Source organism: Rousettus aegyptiacus, unplaced genomic scaffold, assembly GCF_014176215.1.
Source record: "Rousettus aegyptiacus isolate mRouAeg1 unplaced genomic scaffold, mRouAeg1.p scaffold_m13_p_6, whole genome shotgun sequence".
In the NCBI taxonomy this organism is placed as follows: domain Eukaryota; kingdom Metazoa; phylum Chordata; class Mammalia; order Chiroptera; family Pteropodidae; genus Rousettus; species Rousettus aegyptiacus.
This window is the reverse complement of record NW_023416309.1, coordinates 111,260,228-111,278,826: the sequence shown is the minus strand read 5'-3', so window position 1 is coordinate 111,278,826 and position 18,599 is coordinate 111,260,228. Positions and strand designations below refer to the sequence as shown.

General features: G+C 63.5%; 1 protein-coding gene across 14 annotated transcripts in view; it reads right to left on the bottom strand.

Moving 5' to 3' along the window:
- The window catches only part of TMEM94 (transmembrane protein 94), a 29,887-nt gene that overhangs the window by 1,247 nt on the left and 10,041 nt on the right, over positions 1-18,599 (bottom strand). For 3 of the 14 annotated variants that reach the window (XM_036222348.1, XM_036222350.1, XM_036222349.1), the window contains exons 3-31: positions 12,403-12,522; positions 11,965-12,092; positions 11,555-11,691; positions 9,863-10,065; positions 9,399-9,550; positions 8,942-9,044; positions 8,643-8,729; positions 8,273-8,389; positions 7,875-7,931; positions 7,521-7,625; positions 7,216-7,380; positions 6,798-7,007; positions 5,987-6,302; positions 5,509-5,682; positions 5,031-5,133; positions 4,717-4,934; positions 3,836-4,017; positions 3,608-3,746; positions 3,233-3,348; positions 3,010-3,109; positions 2,562-2,670; positions 2,187-2,376; positions 1,920-1,997; positions 1,562-1,647; positions 1,221-1,302; positions 797-945; positions 615-709; positions 414-507; positions 79-249 (exon numbers count right to left, since the gene is read on the bottom strand). In XM_036222348.1, the coding sequence (XP_036078241.1) occupies positions 79-249; positions 414-507; positions 615-709; positions 797-945; positions 1,221-1,302; positions 1,562-1,647; positions 1,920-1,997; positions 2,187-2,376; positions 2,562-2,670; positions 3,010-3,109; positions 3,233-3,348; positions 3,608-3,746; positions 3,836-4,017; positions 4,717-4,934; positions 5,031-5,133; positions 5,509-5,682; positions 5,987-6,302; positions 6,798-7,007; positions 7,216-7,380; positions 7,521-7,625; positions 7,875-7,931; positions 8,273-8,389; positions 8,643-8,729; positions 8,942-9,044; positions 9,399-9,550; positions 9,863-10,065; positions 11,555-11,691; positions 11,965-12,092; positions 12,403-12,522 (3,986 nt within the window). The other 11 variants (XR_004951296.1, XM_036222344.1, XM_036222346.1 and 8 more) reach the window with 11 other exon arrangements.

Below are 18,599 nucleotides of genomic sequence, written 5' to 3'. Positions count from 1 at the left end.
GGGAGGGAGGGAGTGGTGGCGAGAAGACCGGGGAATGGCGTCCAGGTGGTGACGGCAGGCCTAGGGCTGGTGACTCACCGAATCTCGTGCAGCTTCACGATCTCATTGGTGACAACCACCAGGACCAGGGACAGGCAGCCCAGGAGCCATGTCAGCAGAGGCACGTCCTGCAGGCCAAAGTGGACGCGGCTGTCCCTGTGTGTCCACAGCTGCAGGTCGACCACCGTCTGGAGCACCTGCCCCAGCAGCCTGCGGGGGGTGGCAGCTGTGTCACCGGGGTCCCCCTGCTCCCTCCCCTGCTCTTCTCAGCACAAGGGCAGCTCAAGGAGGCGCCCTTCCGCCTCCGGCCCAGACCCCACCCTCAAAGCACAGCCCCGCCTGGCCGCCTCCGCCCCTCCGGCTGCCACACTCACACTACGGGCACCGTCAGGGACCACCAGAGGTTCGTCAGGGGGCTCTTTCTCCAGAGGGGCTTGGTACGATGCACGTGAGTGATGGAAATGAAGACTAGAGAAAACGGGGTCGGAGGGGAGCATCAGACACACCACTGCCCGAGGCCTGTTCCCCGGGGGGCCCCCACCGGCCCCCACCGGCCCCTTCCCAGGAGCCCTCACCGGTGTGCAGGACGATCAGGGCGGCAGCGAGCTTCTGAGCCGACAGCAGCCCGTTGGCGAAGTCATCGAACCAGGCTGGAGCCGTGTCAGCATGACTGCCAAAGCAAGGCACGGGCTCAGCTCCCCCGGGCCCCGCGGAAGTGGACTAGGGGGTGAGATGGGGCGCCGGGGGTGGGGCCCACCTAGGCAGCATGATGGAGGAGCAGTTGGTGAGGTTTCGCGCCCGGGAGCTGTCGCAGAAGTTCTGCAGCGTGAAGCCGAAGCAGACGAGGCACGAGCTGATGGTGAGGCTGAACTTGAGCAGGAAGCAGAGCAGGAAGTAGTGCTGGGTCTGCGGCAGGGAGGGGGGGCCGTCACCCCGAGGCGGTGGCCCCTCGGGCGCTCGGATTCCACAAGCTCTTCAGTAAATGGACAGGCCCGGGGGCACAGGAACAGGAGCTGCCCGCCCCCCGAGGGTCTTCCCAGCCCTGCACCACCACGGCCCCTTTGAATGGGGGGCATTCTGATGGAAGCCCCGTCCTGGTCACCGCCTCCCCCAAGGCTCAGCGCCTCTGCACCCCCATTCCTCGGGAAAGGCCCAGTCTCACAGGCGCCACCGCACTTTACCTTCTTAGGAATGGACTGAAGGTTCTTCCCTGTGGCCATTGACATGATGGAGCTATGGGGGGGCTTCCCCAGCAGAGAGATGCTGAAAAGCAGAGACTAGGTCAAGCGCGGCGACTGTGACCCTCCGTCTCCCAGTTCCCACGTGGGGAGCCTCTGGGGAGTCTTGGAAGCGAGGGCAGGGCTGGCGGGGAGGAGGGATAAGACAAGGGGGAGTCCCTCCCGGGGACCCTGTGCTGGGAGAGGTAAGCAGTGAGCAGGGCTCCCCGAACCTGGGCTCCTGGGGCATGAGGCGACATCCCAGCCCTGCCTGCCTGGGCACGGAGGGACAGCCAGCTTCTCACCTGAGCAGAGGGTAGCAAAAGCAGGACAGCCACAGGATGTCAGTGGTACTGAGCAGTGGCGGCAGCTGGACCAGGCAAGAGAGGAACTAGACCAGGAGGGTCCAGAGAGCACAGTTAGATTCTGCCTCGCCCTATGCCCACACCGGTGCTCCTGTCCTGGCCGAGAGGAGCTGGGGCCGGAGGGGGACACTATTGTGCCCACGGGGTCATCTCCAAAAGCCCAGGGGTTTTCAAAGAAGCTCTGGGGGGCCCCTTGACTGTACTGCATTCTCCCAGCCTCCCACCTCTGACTCTCAACTGCCCCTTGAGCAAAGCCGCAGGTGGGGAGGGGGCGATGCCTGTGCTGGCGCCACCTCACCTGGATGACCACGAGAGTCAGCTGGCACTGCAGCAGGAAGAGGAAGCACTTGCGAATGCCATAGGTGGCGTGCCGAGCCTGGGGACCAGGAGGGACAGATTGTGGCCTCTCAGGCCCTACAGCTGACAAGCCTTAGCCAAGAGCCAGATGCCCTGATGCTCCCACTAGAAAGGGGGCGGTGAGCCAACCCGCCTGGGAGAGCTTCCCTTGGAGGCGAGACAGCCCTCTCTGAGCAGGCCCTGCACCCCCTCCCACCTGAGCCCCCACCTGCTCAATGAGCCGGATGATGCTGATGGTCTCCTCCTGGCGAAAGGTCAGGGAGCAGGGCAGGCTGTTGAGCTGCCCCGAGAGCTGCAGGGGAGAGAGGCCGTCCGAGGCCTGGGCCATGCTGGTGCTGGTGGCGTAGCCGAAAGTCTCCCAGGAGCAGCGGGATGGGTACAGGGGGTCCAGGGCAATGCTGCGCAGGGCCGGGAGAAGAGCACCCATCAGCTGCACACCGCAAAACCCATCTCCCACGGGACTGAGCAAGTGGCTGTTCCCTCTTCCCACCATGCCCAAGTCCAGTTCGGCCATGGAACATGCCCCAGCCCATGCAAGTCTGAGTCGGGGGTCTCTCGGAGGTAGAGGTGGCGACCCCCTGACCTGATGTCACTCTGGAGGAAAAGGCAGCTGTTCCGCAAGTTGGCAGAGCTGCCCAGGCAGCAGGTCACCTCCCCGTACTCCTGCATGATCTTGATCATCTCGCACATGGCTGAGGGGACAGAGCCAGGGGGCATAAGAGTCAGGCAGGCAGAGCCCCGCGTGGGGCTACGCAGAGACCCGCAGGACACGAGAACGGGAGACCGGGGGAGGTGGGCGCCCCTTCGGAACCACCCTACCTGATCCTATGGCTACTGTCACTTCTGACTCCCTAGAAAGGACACGCTCGTGGCTCTAGCCCCCCAGACGCCCCAGCTCCTCCCAGCCCAGGTGCCTTTGCTCCCTGCATGGCAAACCAACGTCCCCTCCAGAGCCCACGGGATGCTCAGGCGCTGGCAGCATGCAGTGGAAGGGGCCAGGCTGCCCGCGTCGCCGTGGCCACAGTACTCACTCTCGGGGGTACAGTCGGTGAAGAGGGGCACCAGCAGGGGCACGTTGTCAATGTGCTGCAGGTGCGGCCGCACCTGGTGGATGCCCCTGGGCAGCTTGGCCTGGAGAAAGCAGAGAAACCGGTGGCCTCAGGGTCAAAAAGAAGGGTCCCTCCACCCCCCCCTTCTCCATGCCAGGCCCACCACGTGCCACCTCCAGGGGTAGGGGAGACCCGGCCATCGTACCCGGTTGCAGTCTTCCAGGAAGCTGGGGAGGTCGCTGTCTGTCGGCTGGAAGCTAATGAGGTCTGAGTGACCCTCCTCCTCTATCAATAGAAGCCCTTCTGCATCATCTCGGGACACTGTAGGGATGAAAGCCTGTCCTTCACTTCGGGGCCGGCCCTCTGGGGGCCTTTCCTTGCCCTGCAGCTGGCACAGAACTTCCTGCCTACGGCTGTCCACTCGTCCCCTGTCAACTGCTGTTACCAGAGAGAGATTAGAGCCATTTTCCAAGGGGATGAATGTCTCGGGAGGGCTCCATCGCGGCTCTTCCTAGCGTAGCTCTGGTGGCGGGGAGCCATCCGCGCTCACCTTGTCCCCACCACAAACCTCGGCCCTCACCCTGATTTAGGTCGTCATGCAGGGAGCCAGCGTGGCTGGGGCTGGAGGGGGGGATCTCAGAGCCGGGCATGTCGCCATTGGGCGTGAGGGAGATGTGGCAGTTCCAGCCTGTCTCCAGGCCCATCTTTTCTGCAAACACCTGCAAAAGGCAGATGGCAATGAACGGATGGGCCCAAAAGCCTACGGCAACAAGGGTCAGTGGCAGCAGAAGGGGGTGGCTCTCCCCACCTTGCTTTTGAGCTCGTCCTCCAAAGAGAAGTAGACAAAGCGGATGCAGGCATTGACCAGCCCGTCGATGAGGCGCACGACGTCCAGCCGGGCCTGGTACTGGGAGGACACCATGCCCATGAAGATCTGGCCGCTCAGGGCCTGCATGCAGTCTTCTTTCTCCAGCACCTCCCCGATCCCTTCTTCAGGCAGGTGCGGGGCACAGAGCCCGGCCGGGACACCCGGGAACCAGCAAATTCCAAGAGGCAGCCCAGAGCCACACACACACACACACACACACACACACACACACAGATGCCATGCCCAAATCAAAGAGCACGCAGGCCCCAGCAGACCGCACACAGCCACACACGCACACAGCCGGGACACACAAATGAGCCAACAGACACAGGAGAAAAGACAACGATAGGTACTCATCAGTCCAATGACAATCCCACAGAGTACCCACAGGGCCCAGCCCTGGTCCAGGCTAGGGGCTGGCCCCACCCTCGGCGACGGCTCCAATTCATAGAGTCTCTTGAGTTATAAGACCCCGTGTGTTTGGCAGACTGGGGAGGGGCGGGGGTCAGTTAAGCTCTGAGTCCCTTTGATTTAAATAAGGCTAACGCTCTAAAAATGCTGCTGCTTTATAACTTTTAAATAAAGCGCTTTTGTACATATTATCCCACCGGAGCACACAAGAGACCCAGGAGGAGGGCAGAGGAAGCACCTGGTTATCCATGAGAAGACAAAGGGACCCGCCCACGTCACCGGAGAGGGAGCGCCACCGCGGCACTCGAGGTCCGGTGCTGTGCCCACTGGCCCCTCTGCTCTGCGTGATTCCCTGGCCCTCGGGAAGCCCTCCCCGTGCCTGGCCCCGCCGGGATGGCCACGCTCGGTACCGTCAGAGCTCCAGCTGTTGCGGTGGGTGCTCAGCTTGATGGGGACCGTGCTGGGCAGCTCGCACACGGTGAAGATGCTGCTCTGGCCGGGCGCCTGCACCAGCTCGATGCACTTGCCATTGAGCTGGGAGGACAGCGAGCAGCTCATGGGCTTGTAGGCGAAGGCGGAGCAGTAACCAGACAGGCAGGCTCGCTGGTAGAAATCCAGCACTTTCTTTCTGCCGGGGAAGGAGGCGGCAGTGAGGCGAGCGGTCCCGGGGCGCCCCACGCCTGAGCCGACTGCGCGTGCCACCGGCCCGCGCCTCCTCACCCACCTGTCGGAACCCGAGAGAGGGTAGATGTCGGCTCCATCCCAGAAGTCCGTGCAGGCCTCCAAGACCACGTCGGCCGTGCCATGAGACAGCATCTGTTCTGTGCCTGAGCGGGGGCGAAGAAAAAGGCCAGACCATGAGTGCTCCAGGCCACCCCTGCCCCTCACTCTGACCTCACAGGTAACATCCTTGACAAGGGTGGGAGAAACCGTCCAGGCCTCACGGTAGCAAGCCTGTGTGGACCGCCGCTGGGCTCGTGACGCAGGCACGAAGCTGCCCGTCCCTCAGACAGTCCCATCCTCCGTGGCCACCACCATCCCAGCCCTGGTCGCTCACTCCAATCCCTGCCATATCTGAGGCCTTAGGAAGCTACCTAGTGCTCATCTGCTCGGTAACCCCTGAAATGGAACGAGGAGGGCAGAGCCTTGCCCCCCGCTCCTGGAAGGTCTGGCCTGCTAGGGGCCAAGCGCGGGAGGCTCACTGGTGGTGGTGTCCTTGATGAAGAGGCTGATCATGTGGCTGAGTGGGGGGCGCCGCTTGGTGACACAGGAGAGCCTCCCCAGGGAGCTCTCCTTCATCGTCTCGGCACTGGGGAGACGGTAGAGCGCCAGGTGGTTCTCCTGCTTGAAGAGCTCCTTGGCCCCCGGGGTGAAGCCTGCAGGAAGAGGGAGGCACTCAGGTCCCCTGGGAGGAAGCCTGCACCTCGCACCGCCCTCCCTGGGGTGGAGGGAAACCCAGTCCAGCCAGGCTGGGCTGGCTCCTCCCACCTGTCCAGCCCACAGTCAGTCATGTTCCAGTTAGGAAGTACTGTTAAACAGCGGTGCCTGGTTAAAGGGGACCATTGATCAGAGGCCAAAAGGTGATCTCGACAAATGCCATACGCGGGACGGGTCTGTTTGGAATCGGTGGCCTGGCCTCTCCTACGGGCCCGGCCGCCAGCCCGGCCGGCAGCAGCTCACCAATGAGGCGGGCGAGCTCACAGAGGCCCCAGGGCACGTGGACGGGCAGCACGGCGCTGTGGCTCTCCTGCAGGGCGATGTTGCACAGGTGGTCCGAGAACCGGCAGAGCCGCTCGGTGACGGTGGCGCTGCACAGGTTCAGCAGCACGTTGAGGCCCAGGGGCTTGAGGGAGGCGAGGTGCAGCTGCCAGTTGGTGTCATCGAACTGGATGCAGGAGGGGTTCTGCTGGTCCTGCGACAGGCTCAGCATCTCCAGGCGGTAGTCGCACACGAAGTCCTCTGTTTCGTAGGGCTCGCCCTCCAGCCCGTGCTGGGTCTGGAGGAAACGTGGAGGGGAAAGGGGGGGCCTCAGACTGGGAGGGGAGCAGGGGACGGCCCCTCGGAGTGGTCACCCCCTTCCCAGCAGAGCGTGATCCCCTCCTGGGAATCCCCTCCCCGTCCTTCCTGGGCCCCTGGCTGCTTCTCATATCTGTGCTCAACACACTGACGACCCCTAAGAAGCAGATGAGCAGACCAAGGAAGAAACAGCAAAGGTGCTTTTTCAGCAAGGAGAACATTTGAGAGGGAGCCACTGGCTCTGTCTTCAGAAGGAAGGGGCCTCACCCCTACGATGACCTAGGGCGGGGTGAGGGCCCGCTTCGGGGAGGAGCTCGGGGCGGGGTCTCGCGGGAGTCCTGCCTGGCCAGACCTCGAGGCCTGAGAACCTGTGCGTTTGGCCCCATCCATGCAGGCTGGGCTGCACCCCTCGGCAAGGAGGGCCAGGACGCCCTGCGCCGGCTGGAGGTGGCTGCTCTCCGCCCGCTCCTCTCACCTTGCTGGGCTCCTCTTCACCGCCCTCTGTGTCCCTGCTGAAGCTCACGTTGGAGCCGGACAGGTGTTTGCTGCGGCCGTGCGCTTTATGGTGAGAGTAGAGTTCGGGGGCCTTGGGACCATCGCCAGGCCAGTCGCCACGCTCCTGCTCATTGGAAAGGTGCAAGGTTGTGTTCAAGGAGCCAGCCAGGAGGGCGTCTCGTTCATGGGGCTGAGGAGAACAAGGAGCGTAGGCCTCAACCAGCGTGCCGACGGCCGCTGGGGACCAGGGCGGCGGGGCGGTTACAGCCCCTCGCTGCCTCGTGCGGGGCCTCCCCCCGAACCGCCCCGAAGCACATCCCAGCGGTGCCTGAGCCCTTCTCCCTCCTAGCCCCACCCTCCCTGAGGCCACCGGCCGGGCCCCCGGGAGCCGGCCGTACCTCCTCCTCTACCTCGGGGTGGCAGAAGGAGCGGGTGGACAGGTCATCCGTTAGGTCCTCGTGGCTGCTGTGTGGGGGCTCCACCTTCCCACTGAAGAACAGCACGGTCTCCGGGCTGGGGTTTGGCCACGACAGAATCCCCTGTTTGTCCACACAGCACAGGACCTGCAGGGAGAAACGGGGGTTGGGGAAGGGGCTCGGCGTTCCCCAACCTGCCTGTGACCACTTGAGTGGCAGATAGCACCCAGATGCAGACGGAGAGAAGGCCTGCTGAGGCAGGGGCCTTCTGGAAAGTCTGCCCTCACCGTGACAGAGCCCAAGCTGTGCAGCAGGCTGGAGCTGTGGCTCAACGTAGGTGATGTCCCCTGGATCACCCGCAGGAAGTGGCCCCAAATGCAGCGTAGCATTTCCTGGTGGGAGAAGAGAAAGTCCACGAGGCCATCTGGGGCCCAGCCGTGTTTCCCTGGAGAGAGCCTCTGAGGCCGACAGAGAAAAGGGTCCGGGGGCACTGGGCCGTTGGAGTGGGGAGGTGGTTTTCTGGGCAGGGCAGCGACACAGGGCCCGCGTGAGACGGGGGCTGGAGGACAGATGGTCACGAAAGAGGAGCGTCCTGGGCTCCTGGAAGAGGCCAGGGAAGAACCCACCCTGCGTGAGTGTACCTGAGTAGAGACGGCTTCCGTATAGCTGCTGAGAGTGTCCTCCGAGAACTTGGCCAGCTGCACGGAGAGCGGGGTGAGCCTTAGCGGGGGAGACTGCCCCCTCACGCAGGCCTCCAAGCTGGCAGGTGGGGGCCCCCCACCAGCAGGCTCCCAGGGCCTTTGGGAAAGGACACCAGGCAGTCCCCGAATCCCCTGTCTGCTGCGAGCCAGGATGGGTGTCACCCGCCCCCGGAGGCGTGGCCTGGAGGTGCTTCTGGAAGGAGAGGACTGAGGCCTGGAGACCCGCCCAGGGCCTGCTGGACTCCCGTGCCCGTCCGCTGGGGCCCGGCCGGCTCCCTCTTTTGTTGCTGTTTTTTGTTCTTTTTGGACCGTCCCCCAGATGCCTTGAGAAAACCTACCAGGGAGCTGGGGGAGGCCTTGCTCATCTGGGCCAGGACGCGGGCTTCTCCACAGGCGGTTGCCAGAACCCAGAGGACCGGAAAGAGCAGGGGGAGGATGGGCAGGACGCCATTCACCTGGGAAAGCGGGAACCACGCTGACGGCTCCCAGAGAGCGGCCGCCCCGGGAGAGAGGGGTCGGGCGGGGCTTCCCTCACCCAGGGGCCAGACCCTGAGGGGAAAGGGGACAGAACAGGAGGAAAGGAGGAAGGGGAGCAGGCGTTCTTAAGCTGAAGCCTGAGGGACCCTTGGGTGACAGAGAGAAGCGCAGTCAGGAAACAGCCTCCAGGGGAAGAGAGAAGCATGACGGAGCGGAAAGGACCGTCGTCACCTGTAGCTGGAGCAGGGTGTACTGCCAGGACGTGACACCGGGGGCACGCAGCACGAAGCGCAGGGCGTTGGTGATGAGGAAGCTGGCCTGATGGGAGCAGGAGAGGTGCAGCCTCAACGCCTCGCCCCCCGGGAAGAACCCGGGCTCTAAGGCGCCCCTTCCTCTGCCCACTCAGACCTCCTGACGCCGGCTGGTGCACTCCGGGACCCCATCTCCACTCACACGCTCCCCTGAGCCGGGCCCCGGGGCTCCCCCATTTCCTGGCGCTCCCCCGCCCCACGTGGCCCCGGCTGACGCACCAGGACCACAGGCATGGCGTAGTGCAGCATCACCGACTGCACCGTGAACCTCTCGTTGTCCAGAGCAGTGACTGGGCGGGACAGGGCCATGTCCAGGCACCACCTGCAGTAACAGACCCTATATTCAGCGGGCCCAGCGCAGGGGCAAAGCCAGAAGCCCGCACCTTCGCTGAGTGTCACGCTGTCCTGCAAGTCCCTCCTATTCCTTAGCCCCGGCCAAGTGGCCCCTGCAAGAGTGGCCTGTGGGAGCCTCCAGAGCTGTCCCCTCACAGTGCAGACCGGGAGGGGAGCAATCGCCCAGTCTAAGGACATTAAAGAGAGGAACCTACAGACATGCCTGCCCGAGGGGCCTCAGTATGAAGAGGCTCCTTCCTGGTCACCCACGGCCCTGCTCATGGGAGGCACCAGGGACGAGGAGAAGTCAGAGGGCAGGAGGAAGACAGGGCCGCACCCCTACCTGACGTTGTCAATCACGGGGGTCTCAAGGACGCGGAAGAGCCGGTGCTGCTGGGGGTTCTGCGGCCCTTTCTTCACTTCTCCCCGGGGGGAGGGGGGTGGAGAGAAAGGAGGAAACAGGTCTCCCGGCTCCAAGACGATGTGCTCATCATCCTGCCACAGACGAAGGGAGGACGGCGAGGGCAGTTAAAGGTTTCCGTCAGAGGCCACTCTCCCCTGACAGTCCATCTAAGTGGAGACAGCTCATGGGCTTAGGGACCATCAGTTAGCAAAGCTCAGTGGGGCAGGGCCTGTGGGACTGGACAAGGATGTCCCAGCCCGTCTCTGTTCCCCTAGGGTCTCTGCCAGGAAGCCTATGAGCTGGCCAGGAGGCGTCGAGACTAAGCCTGGGGCCCCCCTCACCCCCATGTTGCCGTGTACTCTCCCACAGCACTTTCCAGGGAAAATAGAAAAGCCTCGAGCTACCTTGATCCCCCTCAGAGAGGCGAACGATTCCTGGCCGGGCCTCAGAGCTATGATGTCTCCTTCTACCAACAGGCTAACTGGCAGGTTGACCAGATGTCCGTCTCTGTAGGCCCAATGCAGAGACCAGGATGGTGCAAAGGGCATGTGGAGGTCGGGGTACATGGCATCTGGCCACCTGATCTCCTTGCCATCCCTTAGGGCATCTGACGAGAATGGAAAGAGGGAGACCGCCTCACCCAGGGCTCTGCACACCAGCCGGACCCAGCACCCAGCACCCAGCACCCGGCATGGAGCTTTGCCTGCCCGTCTTCCTTTCCCGGAGGCCTGCGTCAGCCCACGCCACTCATCCCAACACTTCCCCGGTGGAGCCTCTCCCCAGCACTCGGCCCGGGCCCTGCCACCTCCTCCGCGCGCCTGAAGTTCTCGTTCTTTGTAGCCCTGCTCCTTCCAAATGCATTTCGCAAACCCTGCTGAGGGCTTTGAGGGGTGTGCTGAGCCACGGGAGGGGCGCAAAGGTAAAAGGTGAGGACGGCACGGTCACTGCCCTTAGGGGCCACAGCCTAGACGGGGAGGTGAGACGCGCGGGCAGATCAGGCCAAACGGGGGAACACACGGGCCAGGGTGCTGGGAAGGACGCCGGGGCTGGGGGGGTCGGAGGCCGCTTCGCGAATGAGGGGCCACTGCAGACGCGCCTCGCAGCCGGAGGGGAGCGGGCGGAGCACGCCCGGCGGAGGGACAGCAGGGCAGAGGCACAGGGGCAGGGAAGTCTGCGGTGGCTTTAAGAGCGGTGAGTAGTTTTGACGTGAGGGTGAGGAGCAGGAGAAGAGGCCGGGGAGGAAGGTCGCAGCCTGTGCCGGAGGTTCTGGGAAGCCACGTGCGATGGCTCTGATAAGCAAGAGGGAGCCACCAATGGTTCCTGAGCAAGAGACTAAGCTCCCGGGCAGCAGGACGCGTCTGTCCCGGTCACCGCTGCACCCCCGGGGCCTGGCACGGGGCTGCAAGTAATCAGTCATGTCAGCTTCTCCCTTAGCGCTCAAACCTCCACTGCCCAGCACGAGGAGACGAGTCTCACGAGAGGAGCTGCTGCTTCTCTCACGGGGCCGTGTGCCCCTGGAAAGAAGAAACCACCATCTCCCAAAGCGCCGGATGTCCTCGACCCGCAGCCGGGCCTTCCGAAGCACCAGCCAAGCGGCTGCCCGTGCAGGGCCTGCCTGAGCAACGTCCGTCTCCTTTAGGGACTGGGCTGCCCCGCCGTGGGCTCCCGGCCCCCTGTCCCCAACCCCAGCCCTGGCAGGAATCTCGGACTCCTCTGGTCCACCCTCCCACTTCCCACTGCCTAGTACCGGCAAACAAGGCAGAGTTAGAAGAGAAAATCTCAACTGTCTTTTTGCCAAAGAGAGAGTCTCCCAACTAGCAGAGCGAGCCTGCAAGCCCATGGGGCCGCCATCAGCCTTCCTGCCTGCCCGGGCCACTGCCTGGGTACCCGCAGCTGCTCCACGGCTCTGCCCGCCCTGCTCAAAAGAGGGATGGGCACTCCGCTAACTCTCTTGATGCCAAGAGCCCCTAGAATGCCGACCAGAGGAACACCTGTGAGCAGGGGCTCCTGCCTGGGACTCAGCAGAGAGTCGCTCTTGGGCTTTGACGCGTTACAGGCATCGTTTCCCACCCGACACGCCTGACCCTCGGCCTCACCTTGGATTTGGTCAATGATCCCTCGGAGCCTCCTCGCCACCTCCCGGCGTTTCAGCCGATCTTGCCGCCCGATGAGGATGAGGTTGAGAAGCAGCAAGAGGAACAGGGCCGAAGCGTTCACCAGCTCCACCCCATGGCTGGCAAGAAGGCGTGAGGGCTACTAGCCAGCCTGGGGCCCCGGACTCCGCACGTCTCCTGCCCAGCCCCTTCTGGAGACTGTCTCGTTCTGGCTCAGCCACCGGGCGGCCAAGAGACGGGATCCCTGAACGGCCTGGGTGCCGGCCATGGGGCAGCTCAGGGGCAGCACCCGCCTCCCCGGGCATGTCCTAGGTGGGACGGTGGGCTCCGCTGAGGCAGCGGAGGGGCAGGCCGGACCCCGTGGGAGGCGAGGCTGGGAAGGGGCCGCGTACCTGCCCGCTGGCTGGCCCCCGTGGCAGCCCAGCAGCAGCAGCACGGCCAGCAGCATGAGCGAGGCGCCCGGCCAGTGGAAACAGGAGCAGCGGTTACTGTGGTGCAGGAAGCTGCTTCTCCACATCTCCTGCGGAGGGGCGGGAGGCCGGACTAGGAGGTGGGAAGGAGCCCAGATTCCCCGTCCTGCTGGGACCTGGTTGCCGCCCCCTCCCTCCTCAACCCAGCCCTCCTGGCTGCCTCGCTCTGGTCTCAGCTGGGGTCCAGCCTGTTGGGCTCCCACAGCAAAAGCGGTCAGGACACGGCTTTGCCTGGAACCCCCACCTCTTTATGGTTGTCAGTGATGCTCGGTGGGGTCACGCCGCCCACGGTGACGGGTTGTCGAGGCCCTGAGCACGGGCGCCCAGCTTCCCTGCCGTCCCGGCGAGGCCCTGGCCTACCTTCCACGTGAGACGCTTCTTCCGCTCCTTCAGGTGCCCTTCCAGCACTGCCTCCAGCTGCTCCTTCAGGATGCTGAGGGCCTTGCGGGTGGACAGACCCAGGGCCAAGGGGGGCTCGCCCTGCAGGGGACCGAGACGCTCTCAGCATCTCCCTGGAGGCCCCGGCTCCCTGCCGGGATGGGGTGCTCCCCTCTGCCCTCCCCAGGCCCTTCCTCCCTCCTCCTAGATCCTCGCCTTCTCTTCCTGGACCGGCCCCTGCCCCCCAGGGTGTAAGCGTGCTCCCCTCCCACCCCCCAGTCTCTACTGTCAGTCTTTACCTCTGTAAACCAACCCCAACATCCCCCCCACCCCAGGCCCGAGCAAGTGCATGTCTGATCGCCTGACCCCTTTGCCTTTAAAATCAAGGTCAGGGTCTGGAGTGCTCCGCGATCCACCGGCTTCTCCAGCCTCCTTTCCTGCCTTTCATGCCATGTTCCTCCCACTCATGTGCAGACACCTTTATGCATTTTCCCAGCCGAGAACACACACCCCACCCCAGACAACGCTTACCTCTCCTTCAAGATTCGGCTCAAACATCACCTGCTCTAGGAAATTTTCCCAAAACCCAGGGCTGCACTTGCGGGAGGAGGTTTGTATTTCAGTGGCACCCTGGGCGACCTGGCTCACAGTCTGCCTCATGCAGAACTGTCATCATAGATTTAGCTGTCTGGCTCTTTCACTAGAATGCCGATTTCTTGAAACCAGATACTGAATTCTTCCGTCTCCACCCCCTCCCCACCAACTGCTAAGACAGTGCCTGGCACACAGCAGCAGCCCAAGGAACACAAGCTGAGTGAATGAATGAATGAATGAATGACTGCAAGCACACGTAGCGTCACTGATCCCAAAGACACCTTAATCAGGGACTGTCAACCCATGATCTGTAGCAGAAACACCTGGAGCTTTTAAAAACGTGGCTGGTTCAGGTCCCGCCCCAGACCCACTGAATCGAAGCCTCTGGGGGTGAGGCCTGCCCCAGGTGGCATCTGACACACAGATCCCGGCTCGGCAGCAGGCGGCGGGGGCGGGGTGGGGGGTCCTAGGTAAGAGAATGTCCCCGGGGAAGGTAGTGCAGGAGGAGTGAGCCTTTCCCAGCGCCACCCGCCAGCACCAGCGTGCGCTTCCCCCAGGAAACGCTCCTGAGCGAGGGGAGCAGGGCCCCGGGGCCCAGGCACCCGGAAGGGAACCTGGGGTCACCTACTGGATCCTGACCAAAGTCGCTGGGCCGGTGACGCTCTGGATGCTCAGGCCTCGTACCCCTATCACCCCGTCTGCCTTCCCCAGGGTCCACCCTGGCTTTGCCCACTACCGTTCTGGGCTTCCTCCTCCCTGCCTGTCTCTGCGTCCGCTCCGCTCCTTGGCAGCCTCGCCCCTCACAGGACATACATCCCCAAGACTAGAAGAGGATGCTGGCCTATTGCCAGCTTCCTTGGCCTGAGGGATGAGGACAGGCTTCAGAGTGGGCCTGGCCCAAAGGCTTCCCAGATCCCTCGCCGTAACCCCTCTAATCCCCACTCTCCAAGGTGGCTTTGGGGGATTATGAAGATAAGAGCTGCTTCTTCCCAGAAGGGATAACTGCTTATTTCGGCTCCCGAAGAAACGGCCCTCTGGACAAGCGGCCCGCACTCGGGCACGGGTTAACACTGTCCTCCTGAGTGCCCACATCCCTTTGGCAGGGATCCTGGGGCCTCCCTGAGAGGCTGTGGTCCGGGAAAAGTGAGTGTCAGGTAAGACCAAGGTCTGTACCCTGCCTCCTGGGCTCCCGACGTGGAAGGGAAGGAGCCCTCTGGGAGGGCTGTGAGGGAGAGAGAAGGAAAAGGGGGCCACGGGTCTCCTCACGTCTGAGCGGCTCGCCCACAGTGGGATGCCCGTTCCAGCCCCGGGAAGAAGGGCGTTCGGATGGCACAGGCGGCCAGGGGGAGCGAGCAGGGCCAGCGAGCCTGCCCTCCGCACTGCCTCAGGACGGCTCTCCGAGCTCCCTCCTCAGTGTGGGATGAAGGCTCCGAGGATGTTATTACCGAGGCCAGGCCTCCAGAAATGACAAAGTGGGACACTCTCCCAGAGGCAGGGACAGTCCGGCCTGCAGAGGTGATGCGTGCCAAAAAGTCAGGGACGGGGCGGAAGAAAAGAAGGGCCTGAAAAATCCCACAGGGCTGCAGGTCCTCTGGGAAGTGGCTCCGTTTGGAATGAGGACTGGGCTCGAGAAGGCGGGGAAAGGAGTCACCAGCAAGCCAGGGCAGCGTCCCTCCTCCAGCCAGGCCTTTAGAACTTGGGACACTCAGCAATTACCCCCTGCTTGCCCTGTGGCTGTCCTGATGTCTGCTGCCCTACTTGGGGCATCCCCCGAGCCCAAGGCCTCCTCCTCCCCTGCCCAGCCATCTGCTCGCTTTCTCTCTGGCCCCAGGTTCCTGGAGCCTGCGGGCTGCTGCTCTCTTGGGTGTGAGAGATACGGGCCGCAGGGTGGCAGATGCTCCTGGGGCAGGGCCAGCAGAGGCAGGAGGGGGCCTGCAAAGCTGACTGCGTGCGTCTGCCCCCGCGTGTTGTGTCTGGCCAGGAGCACCAACTCCAGACTGGCGATTAAAGACAGCACAGCAGAGGAAAAATAACTCATTCTGTAATTACACGCCTCCCCAAGAAAACGCCTGCCTGCACAGGCTGGCCCTGGGGCTTGGACACAGCCTGCTGGGCCGGCCCCCTCTCCAGGCACCAACCGTGCTCCTCCGTGCCCCCAGCCGCTCACCGACCCAAAGGGCAACACCTCACCCCACCTCCGGCAGGAGGGTCTCAGTTCCGAGTAAAGCCACTGTTCCTCTTTGGGCCATGGCTTCTCCCCCTTGTGGCCTCAGGGCCGAGGCTAAGGATCTTGGTGGAAGACCTTCACGCTTTCCAAAGGAAATTCAGAAAGGGCAGGTGGGCGAGCGGGCTCCGCCAGCCTTTCTCAGAGTCAGGCTGGGCACCCCGGTGAGCCTGGGCACCAACGGGGACACTGCACAAAGACGGGTAGGGTTCGTTTGAGAAACAAGGACCCAAGTCGTAGGCGTGCAATCTGGGGTCAGCTTTTCTTGCCAACTGGGGCCAAGAAGGGTGAGGAAAATCTGCCCCGGCCTTAAGTACCCAAAGGCACTTTCTGCTTCCCGGGCACTCAGAACCCCCACGTCCCCACCACCAGGCACCTTCAGAGATGTCCCCGGGGCAGGGGGCGAGGGGCGAGGGCCGATGACTAAGCTAGGCCTCTACACCAGAGGGGAGGCGAGGCCCCGCTTCTTCACGCACACTGATGCTTTGCAGGGAGAACCGACCCCTCCCCCTGGTTCAACTGCTCAGGCTCAGCTGAACCCACGAGAGACAAACTGGAGGCTCTGGGAAGACCGAGTTGAGGAGCGGCTGGCAGCACACCCTCGTCATGGGCTGGGCTCCTTCTCCCTGTTCCATCACCCCACGGGGACGCTGGCAGCGCAGGGGGACTTGGGGCAGCAGCATGGTGGTGAAAGAAGTCCACCTGTCACATCGGAACCACAAGGAATCTGCCACTCAACGAGTGCGGCTCGGCAGGGTCCGGAGGGAGCGTCTGGGTCTGGCCAGCACGCCGTCGGAGAGCCAGCACGCCCGCGCGTTCCCAGAGGCAGAAGCCCCGAGCCCCCCACGGCCGTCCTTCCGGGACGCCCCCTAAGTTCTGTCAGCGCAGCCGCGACCGCCCTTCCCGCTGCGGTTCGCGAGCAAGCAGAACCAGGGGCCCCTGGGCTCAGGCAGACGGGACATGAATTTAGACCTTGACCCTTGGCCTTAACAACGGGGCAGATAACCACTCATTAGAACTGGCTGGCTCCTTCGCCAGGTCCCCACCATCCCAGCCTTCCTGGCCAGTGCAGGTGGGGAGGGGACCCAGAGCTGGACTCCACATAATGCCTGGGTCACGGAAGCAGAGATTCGGCCACTAACGCGCCAGTCTTTTTTAGCAGTCGTGACAAGTCTCTTCTGAGTTTGGCCAGACACAGATCGACTCTGTCTGCAGCCAGGCCGGTCAAAGCCCCGAGCTTCCTTCCCTTCCTCACTCGCCGGGCTCAAGCTGCCCTGGGCACTTTGACCCATCTTCTCCCTCCTGCGGCCCCCGAGGCCAGGGAAGAAAGCACCCAGCCGTGGCTGCTCTTGTCTCAGTGACCCATGTGGTCCAGTGAAGAAAGCCCCCTGACCGGCCCCAAGGAGGGCTAGCATCTAGGCCCAGAGCCTCCCATCATTTGCTCATGGAGACCCGGGTGCCAGCATCTGGGGACCGATGCCCCACTGGGGAGCTCGGCTCCAGCCCTGCTCTGGGCGACTGGGGAGCGTGGCTGCCAGTTCCCTAAACACACCGGCTTTCTGGCTCCGGTCCCCAGCCTCCTTCCACGGCCCTAGCCACCTCGTCATCCGAGCTGCCTCCGGCTCGGCATCCATCTTCAAGACTCGTGGCAACCACTACCCTAAAGCCCCCGCGAGGCAGGGAACGCGGCATTTGGAACAGAAACGTGAACCCACGCCGGCATACTCACTTTGCTGCGCTTGCCCTGAGCGGGCATCCATAGCTCTGCCTGCTTAAAGAGCATGAGCCCCAAGGCGTCAGCTACAGAACTTCCAACACCGCCCTCAGAGAGAGGCAGAGGGGACGGGAGGGAGGAGTGGGAGGCCAGGAGGAAGAGGGGCGAGAGCCTGAGCGCGCGAGCGAGGAGCCGCTGCCGCAGCGACGCCCAGCCCAGCCGTGCAGCTCCAATCTGCTGATTAACTCAGCCTATTTCCAGTCACGCCGCCGCCGCTGCAGACGGAGGGAGGGAAGAGGAGGAGGCAGCGCTGCACCAGCGGCCGGGGGAGGGGGCGGGGGGAGAGGGGGTGAGAGGAGAAAGTTTGTAGGTGCTCTGCCAGATGTCCAGGAGCCTGGCCCATTCATCAGAGAGGCCACCGCGGGGCGAGCGCAGGGAAGACATGCAGCCAAGGGGGTGGGAGGCCGGGAGGAGAAGCTGGGCAGGAACGACCACCCGACCACCCGCATCGGGGAGCACCTGGGCTCCCTTCCCAGACGACCTCTCCCCGGCCCAAGCCCCTGGGCAAGCTTAGGGGCCCCAGTGTGGTGAGCCTGGCCTCACGAGAGCTCCCCCAAATCAGCGAGACTCAGCCAAGCCAACAACAGCTCTCTCCACAGTCAGAGCCGCAGGAAGGAGGGGAGAGGGGACTTGCAAGTTATTAATAGCAGCACATCCTGCACGGAGGGGGAAGGGGGAAGGACCGCTCTGCTTGGACCGGAGCAGTGACTTCTAGGGGGGCAGAGCAGGGGGCCAGGAAGCCAGCAGAAGCAGCCAGGAAGGGGGAAGAACCAGCTGAGGGGAGGGGCCTCTGAGGATCCCAACACCGAGGCCCAACACCATCCCACCCATGCTGCAGGGACCCCAACAGCCACTATCCAATGCCCGTGAAGAGCTCGCCAGCAGCCGATGACCCCTCCGCATTTAGACACACCTGCCGAAGTACTGCTGGGACCAGAGGACTGAGGCTGCTCGGACCTCATCCCTCAGGCAGAAAGAGGAGGCCAGTGACATGGGGCTCCTGCCTCAGCACCCCACCCCCCACCCACCAGCAGAGCTTTTCTCTAAGACCCCGAGTTTGACATACAGGAAGCACTCAGCACTTCCGCTGGGTGAAGGAGGGGGCCCTGGACCAGATGGGAAACTTCTCTGCCTCCATCCAGGTCACCCTTAGGATGGGGCTGCAAAATCCCAAGGGAGAGGAAGCAGCCTAATTAACGGCCCAACAACCAGAGCTCGGCTGGAGCCTGGGCACGTTTCTCCAGGGCCTGGGTTTCCTAGACGACACCATCTCCAGCAGCAGGGAAGGGAAGAGAGCGCCCCGCCCCCCTCTCTAGCACAGCTCCCTGTGGGGCCCCTACGAACCCAGAGCTGAGTGGGAAAGAAAAGGAGGGGCCCAGGCAGTGCAGAGGTTAAGGGCAGGAAGTCTCCCTGAGGCACAGGCCAGGGGGCCATAGGGTCGGCTTCCCAGCAGCACCCCCATAAGGACGGCTGCCACCCGTGCAAACTGCAGGGAGAAAGGCTCCTGTCCCAGCACCCACGTGCCCGTCCCCTGCCTGGTCAGCTTTCCGCAAAGGCGCCGCTCTGTGGGAACCGCAACTAAGCAAA